Consider the following 12630-nt stretch of genomic DNA (forward strand, 5'->3'; position numbering starts at 1 on the left):
TTACCCGTATACAGATAGTCCCCTCGTTTTTCAGAGAGTAGATGACGAGAAATAATATGAGCCTCCGATTCTCACTTCGATATATCATGACATAAGTGACAAAATCATAATGTAAGATCCTCTTGTTTTTCAGAGAATAAATGATGAGAAATGATACGAGCTTCCGATTCTCACTTCGATAAATCATGACGACAAAGTCATGACGCAAGTGATAAGAATAGTTGAAATGTCCCGTCGGTCCAGTTTTTAAGGCATTAAATGCGTGTCAGTTAATGGTCGGCCACTTCAGGACCCAAACATCCATTTGAGAAAACTATAAATACCCTTTCACCCATTCATTTAGAACTTTTACATTCAAATTTTTGTTCTTGTGCTTTAAGAAGACTTCATCATTCCCATCTCCTGGTTTTCTGAAAGCTTACATAAGTTTTCTGCTAATCATACCTCTTCTTTTATGAACACTTTCTTTTCTCCTCTATTTAGAAGTAATGGCAAAGACTTCAAAATCTGTTCCTAAAAAAGAAAACCATTCTTCCTCGAGACCGTCTGAGAACGTTTCGCCTGTTGTTAGTGAGGAACCGATACCGGAACCCCCTCTAAAGATGTTTGTCCCTACGGGGTGCCTAACCGGAGCCGATTTCAAGGTTGAGAAAACTTCCTCGGTACTGGGCCGGTGCGAGCCGGTCTCAAGATACATATGTTCGGTCACCGACAATGTCCTTGCCAAGGTCAAGGAGGACTGCAATTGGGTTGATAAGCACGTGGTGGTTCCTACGCCCAATGAAGCGATAACCACCCACGTGGTGGGTTTTTAAGTGTTTACACTTACCCTTTAACGCTGGGTCCTTTAGATCCAGTTATTATAGCCTTTTGCAAAAGGTGTGAGGTGACTCTCAGGCAGATTCATCCTTCGTTTTGGAGGATTGTAATTCTCCTTCGATTCTTCGTGAGCAAACTCGAGGGGTGTACCTTCACCATCAACCACCTTATGCGCCTGTATAGTCCCCGACTCAATCGAGGGGGATTAATCAAGCTCGCACGTCGGGTCAGTTAGACCCCATTCTCGAGCATCGACGAGGATCGGGACTGAGGCTGGTTGAGCCGATTTGTTAGAGTGAAGACCTCAGATTTAATCTCGACCGAGGATATGCCATTTCCTGAGAAATGGAACATGAAACGTAAGTATAACCTTGCCTTTAAGATTTCTTTTATCGCTTTTCCTTTTCCTCCCTTCTTATCGATATTTTGTGATAGTGCAGCTGTTGCTCGGATGTCGGATGCAGTTCCTCGACTCAAGGAGTGGGTTGAGGGTATCGCAACACAGAGATCTTACTCCGAGCGCTCATAGCGTGAGCTTTCGAAGGACTGTTGGGAGGCCAATTCTGATGGTGAGAGATTTTTTTTTCTTTTTTTTTCTTTAGGTCACGTTCGATCTTACTTTCACGCCGTCGATTTCTAACTTGTCTTACTTTCCTTTTGCAAGTTTATCAAAAGATGTTGAAATGAGGCCTCCATCCGGTGATGATGACATTTTCAACGAGCCTCCTACTCCGAAGCAGAATAAAGAGAAGAAAATGAGAAAAACTTAGAGCAGAATAAATCGAAGAGGCGACTAGTGCGCACATTCAAAGAAAGTACCAGCGCCCGAGAACTCCCATCGGACTTACTCCACCGGTTGAGGGATGAGTCTGAAGAAGAAGAAGAAAACTCTGAATTGGTGACCCGCGTGAGAAGCGGTACCGAACTGCCTCGAACCAGGGGGCCCGATGAAGAGGCAATGGCAGAGGCCTCCGAACTAGGAAGGGTCGAGGCTGTTTTTACCCCAAGCCGGTGAGGTCGACAAAGAGACCGTGTCGGTATTCCTCGGGCAGAAGATAATGTATCGAAGGACACACTTGGGGTGATAGATCTCTCTGAGTCGCCTTCTTTTATTGATTCTATGATAAATGAGGCTCAGACGCTGAAAGGTCACCTCATCGAGAGGCCCCAAGGAGCAGCAAATTCTTTTAACAACTACTTCGATGGCTTAGATTCTACCACCTCGGAGGACGTCACTAGGTTGGGTGACTTACCAGTACCAAAGAAGATACCGTCTCCGAGAGCTGGTGGGTCTTCTTCAAGTCCGAAATTAGTAGATCAATTCCCAGCTCTGAGTGCAGATCCTTCCCGGAAGCGGTCAATCGTTATGTCCATTTCGGAGGATGCCCGGGTTCTCTCCTCCCCTGTGGGGATTTCCAGTTATCTTCGGTGCCTGGTGATCGAAAAGGATCAAGCCAAGATGAACGAGGTGGAAGTGCCCTGCCTGTTCAACGAAGCTCAACAGGCGTTAAATCGGGTAGCTTCGAATGCCCCTCTATTATGTACTTAGATTAAGTCATAAACAATCGTAATATTTTCCTTTGTGCTTACACGCCTCGGTGCTTCATCACGAGACCTTTCTCCAATACCGGGAGGTGTTAAAACATCACGAGGTCGAGACTTGGGAGCTCACTGAGAAGAGTGATGCTTACAAGCTTCTTAGTGAGAAACTCCAGGATGAGCTAGAAGCAGCTCGGAAGGAGTATGCCGACTTGGTGGAGCATGTAAAAAGAGTTTTTGAAGTTAGTGACGATGAGACAGACACAGTGGCTAACGATCCAAACTTGTATGTTCAAAAGAAACTTGACCAGATCGAGCAGCTCCAGGTGGAGGTGGATCTGATCAAAGCTGAGGCCGGAGAATGGAAGAAAAACATGGATCGCCTGGCCTCGGAGAATGAGACTGCCCGGGCAGAGTTTGCTTCGGCTGAGGTCCAGCTTCAAGCTGCAAAGGAAAAAACCTCGGCACAGGCCAAAAAGCTCGAGGAGCTCCAGTCTCAGCTGAACTTGGCTATCTTCGGTCAAGAAAATTTGGCCAAGGAGCTTGAGGCGGCCAAGTTAGAGGTTGTCGTGTTCAGGGCCGAGGCCGATGATAGGGTGGCCCAGCACAAGGCCGATGCCGAAGTGGCTCGCGATCAAGCGAGAAATATGGTGAAGCACGCGAATTGGCAATCTCGAAGGGAGGCCCTCGACAGAGTCTATGCTCGGGATTTTGATTTATTGGCTGAAAACTAGAATGCCAAGATATATGAAGCCAAGGCTAGGAAGTTGGCTTATCCCGAGGAGGAAGATTCCGAGGGATATGAAGATTCGGGTAAGTCCGATGGTTGCGAAGATCTCGTAGGCAATGATGTAGCCCCCGATGAAGACTAGGCCATTTAGGATCTTTTATGCATTTTTGCCTTTTGTTTTTTGTCTCATCTTTTTGTTGAGGCCATTTAGCCTTTGTAAAAATTTGTATCGGGGCTATTTAGCTCTTGCAAAAAGAATTTATGATATATATAAGGCTTTTTTTTTTCCTTTCACAGCTTTTGAACTTTTCCTTTGCTTTTTTATTTATATTCGCAAAGATCGAAATTCCTTAACACTAAATAGCTTGGTCCTGTTCGAGGTTTTCAACAAGTTTTGCCTTTGATTTTTCTTAAGGCAATACAACTCGGTATGACAGAAATGTTTTCCCAAAGTACTTATAATTTTGCCGAATGTACCTATTGTCAAGGGCTTCGGACGTCCCCGAGCCATTTTTAGTATAATCATAGTCTTTTCGGGTTCGAGCAATGCGAGATAAGCTTCATGCCCTCGAGTGTTGTTAACTCGGAATGACCTTAGCCCTTTAGTTCGGGCAATGCCAAATAATCTTCATGCCATAGAGTGTTGTTAACTCAGAACGGCCTTAGCCCTTTAGTTCGAGCATTGCCAAATAAGCTTTATGCCCTCGGGTTTTGCTAACCCGGAATGGCCGTAGCCTTTTAATTCGGGCAATGCCAAATAAGCTTTGTACCCTTGGGTTTCGCTAACCTGGAATGGCCGTAGCCTTTTAATTCGGGCAACGTCAAATAAGCTTTGTGCCCTCGGGTTTCACTAACCCGGAATGGCCGTAGCCTTTTAATTCAGGAAACACCAAATAAGCTTTGTGCCCTCGGGTTTCGCTAACCCGGAATAGCCGTAGCCCTTTAATTCGGGCAACGCCAAATAAGCTTTGTGCCCTCGGGTTTCGCTAACCTGGAATGGCCGTAGCCTTTTAATTCGGGCAACGCCAAATAAGCTTTGTGCCCTCAGATTTTGCTAACCCGAAATGGCCGTAGCCTTTTAATTCGGGCAACGCCAAATAAGCTTTGTGCCCTCGGGTTTTGCTAGCCCGGAATGGCTGTAGCCTTTTAATCTAGGCAATGCCTAAGTGGAAATCCCCGAGTGAAGTGGCTCTTGGGCTCGATGTCTTCGGGGAACCAAACGAAAAACTCTTTGAGAGGATAGGAATTTTTATTCAAAAGGCATAAGCTTCCTTTCAATTTTGTGCGTAGTATACAAAATTAAACTTGTATTTTTTGTCCGAGCTCGGGTGATCTATGTGGACACGGTTCAATCGACTGTTTGGCCTCTACAGAAAATCTCACAATTGAGCGAGCCTAGATTGTTCGAGCACAAGAATCAAAAACCATTCCCCTCGGATTATGCTCCTTAGTGTACGGGGTTTGTCGTAGATGAGCCCCGAATACTGTTGACTTCAATCCTAAGTTAGCACGATTTCATTGTTGCCTCATTAAAAACCTTGCCGAAAAACCCATTTGGGATTAAACCGGATCAAAGGGAAAAAGAGTGCAACACGTGCTTTCAGTCCTAAAGAATTGTGTTGGGTACCTGCAGGTGTTAGTTAAAAATGTAGCTTAGTAAAAGAAATGGCCGGGGTCGTACCTTAGCAATAATATCGCTTCAAATGGGTTATGTTCAAGTTATTCGGTAACTGTCCACCGTTCATTGTTCCGAGTTTGTTCGACCCTTTTCCGACGATCTTAATAATCTGATACGGGCCTTCCCAGTTCGGTCCTAGTTTTTCTTCATTCAGATTTCGAGTGTTTAACGTGACCTTCCTTAATACCAAGTCTCCGGCATTGAAGTGTTGAAGGTTGGCTTTTCGATTGTAATGTCTCTCGATTCGTTATTTCTAGGCCGCCATTTGAATGAGGGTGGCATCAAGTCTCTCATATAGTAGCTCCAAACTTGTGTTCAGTGTTTCGTTATTTGTTTCTTCAGTAGCGTATCGGAACTTGAGACTCGGTTCTCCGACTTTGACAGGTATCATGGCTTCGATGCCGTAAACTAGTGAGAACGGGGTGGCCCTGGTACTAGATTTCGAAGTCGTACGATATGCCCACAGGACTTCGGGCAGGATTTCCTTCCATTTTCCTTCGGTATCGATCAACCTCTTTTTAAGGTTTTGGATTATGGTTTTATTGGTGGATTCTGCTTTTTCCGTTTCCACTAGGGTGGTAGGGAGTTGATAAGATCCTTTTGATCTTATGGTCTTTGAGAAACTTGCTTACTCTACTGCCAATAAACTGTTTCCTATTATCGCACACGATTTCGGCCGGTATTCCGAACCGACATATCATATGGTCCCAGATAAAATCGATGACCTCTTTCTCTCTGAACTTCTCGTATGCCTGGGCTTTCACCCATTTAGAAAAATATTCAGTCATAAACAAAATAAATTGGGCCTTACCGAGTGCTAGTGGAAGCGGGTCAATGATGTACATCCCCCATTTCATGAATGGCCATGGTAATAAGATCGAATGTAGCAGCTCTCCTGCTCGATGAATCATCGGAGCATTCCTTTGGCATTCATCACATCTTCGTACGAATTCCTTTGCATCTTTTTCCATGTCAATGCAGTAGTAACCGACCCTGATTATTTTTCAGACCAGTGCTTCAGTACCTGAATGATTTCCGCAGGTGCCTTCGTGAATTTCCCTCAAAACTTATTTGGTATCTCCCGGTCCCAAACATATCGCGATCGGTCCATCGAACGTTCTTCTGACTAAGGTTCTATTCTCGGACAAACTAAACCGGACTGCCTTCGTACGTAGGGACCTTGATTTCTTTGGATTCGAGGGCAATTTTTTGGTTTTTAGATATTCTATGTATTTGTTTCTCCATTCCCATGTTAGACTTGTTGTGTTTATTTCGGCATGGCCCTCTTCGACTACTGATTTCATTTGTTGTACGACTGCTCCTGAATTGAGCTCATTGTCTTCTACCAACGACCCCAAATTAGCGAAGGCATCGGCCTCGTTGTTTTGATATCGAGGCACGTATTGTATAGTTCATTCCTTGAACCGGTGTAGTGTTACCTGTAATTTATCTAGGTATCTCTGCATTCGTTCTTCTCTTACTTCGAAAGTCCCATTAACTTGGTTTACCACAAAGAGTGAATCGCACTTAGCTTTGATCACCTCCGCCCCCAAACTTTTAGCTAGTTCGAGACCTGCAACCATGGCCTCATATTCGGCCTTATTGTTAGTCAATCTTATAGTCCTAATAGATTGTCTGACTACATTACCTTTTGGTGGTTTTAACACGATGCCAAGTCCAGACCCATTCGCGTTCGAGACCCCATATGTAAAGAGGGCCCAAATCCCCGAAGAAGTCCCTGAGTTTAATAATAACTCTCTTTCGACTTCGGGTACCAGTGCCGACATAAAATCGGCCACTAAGTCTGCCATAATTTGGGATTTAATGGCCGTTCGGGGCTGATATTCAATGTCGTACCCAATGACCTCAACAGCCCACTTGGCTAACCGTCCCGTGAGTTTGGGTTTATGCATTATATTTCTCAATGGGTAAGTAGTCACAACACGTATGGGGTGGCACTGAAAATACGGTTTCAACTTCCTAGAGGCACTTAGCAAGGCACGCGCCAATTTCTCTAGGTGAAGGTATCTAGTTTCGGCCTAACCTAAAGTTCTGCTAACATAGTAAATTAGGAATTACGTATCTTTTTCTTCTCGGACCAGGACTCCACTTACCGCTATTTCCGAGACCGCTAAATATAGGTATAACTGTTCGACTATCTTCGGCGTGTGGAGTAGTGACGGGCTCGATAGATAGTGTTTGAGCTCTTCCAAGGCCCGTGGGCATCCCGGAGTCCATGAGAAGTCACTCTTTTTCTTCAATAATGAGAAGAATCAGTGACTTTTATCGGAGGACCTCGAGATGAAACGTCCCAGAGCGGCTATGCTCCCGGTCAACCTTTGCACAACCTTTACGTTATCTACGACCGTGATATCTTCGATGGCTTTGATCTTATCAGGATTAATCTCGATTCCTCGATTGGATATCATGAATCTGAGGAATTTACCCGATCCAACTCCGAACGTACATTTCTCCGGGTTCAACTTCATGTTGTATTTTTTCAATACGTTGAAGGTTTCCTGCAAGTGTTTTAAATGGTCCTCTGCTCACAGGGACTTAACCAACATATCGTCAATGTAAACTTTCATTGATTTTCCTATTTGTTCTTCGAACATCCGGTTTACTAGGTGTTGGTAAGTGGCACCGATATTTTTTAACCCGAATGGCATTACATTATAGCAGTATGTGCTGTATTTAGTGATAAATGAGATTTTTTCTTGATCATCCAGGTTCATCCGTATTTGGTTGTATCCGGAGTTGGCATCGAGAAAACTGAGGATCTCGTGGCCGGTCGTGGCATCAATCATGCGATCGATGTTGGGCAATGGGAAGGAGTCCTTGGGACATGCTCTATTCAAATCCTTATAGTCTATACACATTCTTAATTTATCCCCTTTTTGGGAACTACCACTACGTTTGCTAACCAATTCGGGTATTTAACTTCCCGAACGGACCCTATTTTAAGGAGTTTAGATACCTCGTCCTTGATGAAAGCATGTTTGGCCTCAGACTGGGGCCTCCTCTTCTGCTTGACCGGGTGGAACTTTGGATCCAAGATTAGCTTGTGTGTGGTTATTTCCGGTGGTATCCATGTCATATCGAGGTGGAACCAAGCAAAATAATTTTTGTTAGCTATAAGAAACTGAATGAGTTTTTTGCTGAGCTCGGGGTTTAACCCCGTGCCAAGGTATACCTTTCGATCGGGCAAGTGTTCGCTTAGTATGACTTGCTCCAATTCCTCGATCGTTGACTTTGTAGCATCAGAATCATCGAGGGTTATGAATGACCTGGGGACTCCGTAGTCGTCACCCTCGTATATTTCTCGTTCCTTCGATTCTGTCGAGGTTGGTATCAGTGATTGCTATTTGGCCCCATCTTTGATCACTGGATCCGCCCTTAGATACCGAGAGAGTGGACGTCGAGATCACTTCATCGACTGCGAACATCTCCCTTGCGGCCAGTTGTTCCCCGTCCACTATTTTGGTTCTTTCGGGAGTCGGGAATTTCAGCATTTGGTATAATGTCGAGGGTACTGCTCTCATGTTGTGAATCCATGGCCTCCCAAGCAAAGCGTTGTATCTCATGTCCCCTCAATTACGCAGAACTTGGTTTCCTGAATAGTTCCGGTAATGTCATTTCCCCTTTAGTTATCTCACATGCCATATTGAACCCGTTTAGGATTCAGACTGCGGGTACGATATGACCTTGTAGGCCGAGTTGTTCCACGACCCTCTATATGATGATGTTGGCTGAGCTACCTAGATCAATTAACACATGTTTAATTCGATATTTATTTATGAGTATCGATATTACTAGTGCATCATTGTGGGGCTATGTGGTCCCCTATGCGTCTTTGTCGTTGAACGACAAGGTCCCTTCTACTAGGTAATCTCGAGTCCGTTTTTCCCTTGTGATGGAAAGTTTGGTGCGATTCAATATCAGTCCCTGGGGAATGTCGACCCCACCGATGATCATGTTTATGACGTGTTGAGGTTCTTCTGGTTCGACTCGTTTATTCGAATCTCTGTTCCTAAAATGGTTCTTGGCCCGATCACTGAGGAATTCTCGAAGATGCCCTTTGTTGAACAAAAAGGCTACATCTTCCCTTAATTATCGACAATCTTCCATTCTGTGACCGTGAGTGCCATGATATTTGCATATAAGGTTAGGATCCCTTTAGGCTGGATCGGATTGCAAAGGTCGAGGCCATTTGGTATCTTTGATGTGTCCGATGGCGGACACGATAACAGATGTATCGATGCCGAAATTATACTCTGACAGCCTTGGTGCTTCTTTAGGCTCGATGGGTTTGTCGAAGCTATTTTTGCCCATGAGTCCTCGGTTGTTCTGTCATCGGTCATTCCTTCTTTCATTTCTCATAGGGCTTCACCCAGATCCACTACTTCTCCGGTCCCTATTGTACGGTTGATACCGATCCCGGCTTGATCTAGGTTCGTGATTGGTGTCTCTCTTGACTCGGTCGGCGATCCAGATAGGGTGTACGGATCCGGAAGGGGTCCCGAGTTGGTCATCCTCGACCATGATTTTTGATCGATACCGGTTTATGGACGTCGGTCCAAGTGATGGCTAGATATTCTACCAAGTTATATTTCAACTATTGTGAAGCCAATGAGCTATGAATGTTGAGTCCTTGGGTGAAAGCCTAAACGGCCCAATCGTCCGCGACCGGGGGCAAATCCATTCGTTCCATCTGGAATCGAGAAACGAACTCTCTAAGCATCTCGTTATCCCTCTGCTTTACTTTGAAAATGAATAACTTCCTGGTCTCTACCTTTATAGCACCGGCGTGTACTTTTACGAAGGAATATGCAGGTATAGCAAATGAGTCAACAGAATTAGGAGGAAGGTTGTGGTACCATGTCATAGCTCTATTTGACAGGGTCTCTCCGAATTTTTTCAACAAGACATACTCGATCTCATCATCTTCCAAGTCGTTCCCTTTGATGGCGCATATATAAGAGGTTACATGCTCGTTTGGGTCGGTCCTTCCGTTGTACTCGGGGATTTCGGGCATACGGAACTTTTTGGGGATCGGCTTCGGAGCCGCGCTCGGGGGAAAAGGCCTTTGAATAAATTTCTTGGAATCCAGGTCCTTCAATATCAGAGGTGCTCTTGGGATTTGATCGACCCTGGAATTGTAGGTTTCCATATTTTTATCATTAGCTTCGATTTTCTTTTCCCATGTCTCTACCCGTTTCGTCAATTCTTCGAGCAATTTCAGGATTTCGGGGGTTAGTCCCCGATTCACTTTCGCTCATTTTTTCTGAGATTGGTTCATTTCTGCGGATGGCTTCCCTGGGGAGCTCGCGTTCATTCATGCTCAATATTCGACCTTGGTTCTGCAACTGAGCTATCGCCATCTGTTGAGCCTGTAACATTTCAAAGATCATACGCAGGTTGATTCCATCATTTTCGCCGTTGTAAGTGTTTTGGGCAATCGAATGCACTTCCCTGCGCACGTTGTTTTTGGGGTCGGTGGGCTGGTTTGTGTCGATGGCCATATGCGAACAGGCGTCGATGGGAATCACCACCGGGATTCTACCAAGATCGACCGGTGTTGCCTCATTACCGAGCGCTGCATTGTTGTCCCTGCCGTGGTGGCCGGATTCCGTGTCTATGTTTAGAGTGACAGACTGTGGGTGTGACATTTCGATCCTTACCTAAAATCAGAAACACTTCAAAGAACAAGTGTAAAATGAGGTGTGTTATGATGATTCGTATCAAATTGCCGTTATTATCCTTAGCCCCACGGTGGGCACCAAACTGTTTACCCTCAAAATCAGATAACAATTAAATTTGTTAGTGGTTTAAAGGATATACGGATTAGCTTGATACAAAGCGATAAATTAGATTCAAATTGAAATAAATAACGATAAATTAACTGCAAACCACATGAATTGGATGATTTCAGCTTAGGAAAGCAAGTCACCTTTGAGTTGAATGCACTTTTATTGACACAAAGATAACAAAGAAATAAGAATTTTGAGGATAACGGTAATGTATTGCTTATGAGTGTATGTTACAATGTCCTTCATGAATTGTGAGGCCCCCTTTATATATTAGGGGAACCTACTTTTCAGGTATTATTCTATTATTTCATAAAAGGTAAAAAGGCCTTTGATTTGTTGATCGTTGGTCCCTTTTTTGGTATGTTTCGTGATTTCTTCCGTAATGTCCGGTTAATTGCGAGAATTTTGGATAAGCTGGCAATATATTCCTTGAGACCGTTATGACCGGGACCGGATATAACTTCGGTAAACTCGAGAGCAAATCTAGTGGTGTTGATGACTAATTTTAGCAATGCTTTGGGTCCGATCTTAATTATCATATTTCGATCTCGGCTAATTGTGTTGGATGTAAGATCGAACTTCGAGCTCAACTTTTACCCGATTACCGATATTTCGACCCTGCCCTTAATTAGGAAAGTTGGAAACTCGATTGAACATCGAGCCCGATTTTACCCGTATACAATTACACTCATAATATAAAGAACTGTCGCACTCTGTAATAGTAGGTTAATTCTCGTATTTTTCATGTCACTACTGATTCATCCTTAATGCAATAATTGATTTTTAACTGATCTTATAATAGTTCACTTTTTTTTTTTTTGCACTTAGAGGATAGGTCAAATTCCAAATTTAATGATAAGTTTTATTCGTGAAGATCATCTTGAGACTACTTAAATTTAGATAAGATGAGAAGCTATATATGATTGTGTGATATTCTTAAACGAGAGTGTACTTGACGCATGTCACTAGTCCGAGACCTAGCAATTACATCAAATGTAGCATTTAAAGAGGAACCACTTTCTAGTTTAGATGCATAAACGAATATCTGAGATAGTTACTCAGCTAAAACAAAGTAGACTTCTCTAAAAGTTAAGAGATATAGAAGGTAGCTAATCAACTGGAAGAAAAGTATGACTCTTTTTCGACTACAAGTTAATCAACGTGTGTCTTAGTTCAATCAGAATTAGAAGTTGAAAAAAAGGTAGGAAAATATTCAACGGGAAGTTCGCGTTCTCTCCACTTTAAAGATAAGCTCCTCCATTTTAGCTAAGTGAAATTTCTCTGTAATCTCTTTTAAGTTTTTGCATTTCTTTATAATAAAAAAAAAAAAAAAAAGGAGAGCGACATCAAAGTATCTCCTATTTTTCCAGCAATTTTTTTTTCTAGTTTCCAATTGTTTAAATTATTCGGTATATAGTTAATGGAATTGATTTACCTTGTTTTTATCAAGGGTCAGTAGAAAATATGAGCAATTACTTCTATCATTTAATTACTTAAAACTTAAAAAGTGGAAATGAGCATGTACCATAAAAGAAAATTATTATTTGAACCAAATCAATTCGAGATATGGCGACTACCATGTATTCATGCTTAGCATATCTGATAGACTCATATTGATTATAGAATTCAGATATCATATTGTGGAGCATCTCAACATCAATCAAATTTGAGTTACTAATTAGTAGTTAATACTGCGGAAGACTTTGTAATCTAAAGGAATAGCGTTGGACTTCCAAATAATTAAAATAACAAGGTTTCTTGTTTGCTCACTTGACAAGTTAGCCATCCCTTTCTACTGTTAACCCTAAATAAATTTCTACTCAGTCTAAGCTTTATATAATTAAGATAAGAAACACATGATTATAATCGGTACAACGCATGTTGTTCTAATTATTATGATTTCTTCCCATATGTTCAAACCTTGGTGGATAGAGTTATCTGATACATGTTGCTGGTGAGAGGTGACATGTATCTCGTATAATTAGTCGAGGTGCGAACAAGTTAGCCTGCACAACAATATTATGAAAAAAAATGTAAATATGTTTATTAGGTCA

At 42.9% G+C, this 12630-nt stretch overlaps 2 protein-coding genes across 2 annotated transcripts in view; both read left to right on the forward strand.

Moving 5' to 3' along the window:
• LOC104092257 (tobamovirus multiplication protein 1) overlaps window positions 1–12630 on the forward strand; it is a 157775-nt gene that overhangs the window by 45261 nt on the left and 99884 nt on the right. The window lies entirely within an intron of this gene.
• On the forward strand, window positions 1940–3092 carry LOC138904906 (uncharacterized). Its single transcript, XM_070193402.1, has 2 exons — window positions 1940–2335; window positions 2535–3092. Exons 1-2 carry the CDS (start codon window positions 1940–1942, stop codon window positions 3090–3092), a joined length of 954 nt encoding a protein of 317 aa, XP_070049503.1.

The sequence above is a fragment of the Nicotiana tomentosiformis genome, chromosome 2, assembly GCF_000390325.3.
Source record: "Nicotiana tomentosiformis chromosome 2, ASM39032v3, whole genome shotgun sequence".
Classification (NCBI taxonomy): domain Eukaryota; kingdom Viridiplantae; phylum Streptophyta; class Magnoliopsida; order Solanales; family Solanaceae; genus Nicotiana; species Nicotiana tomentosiformis.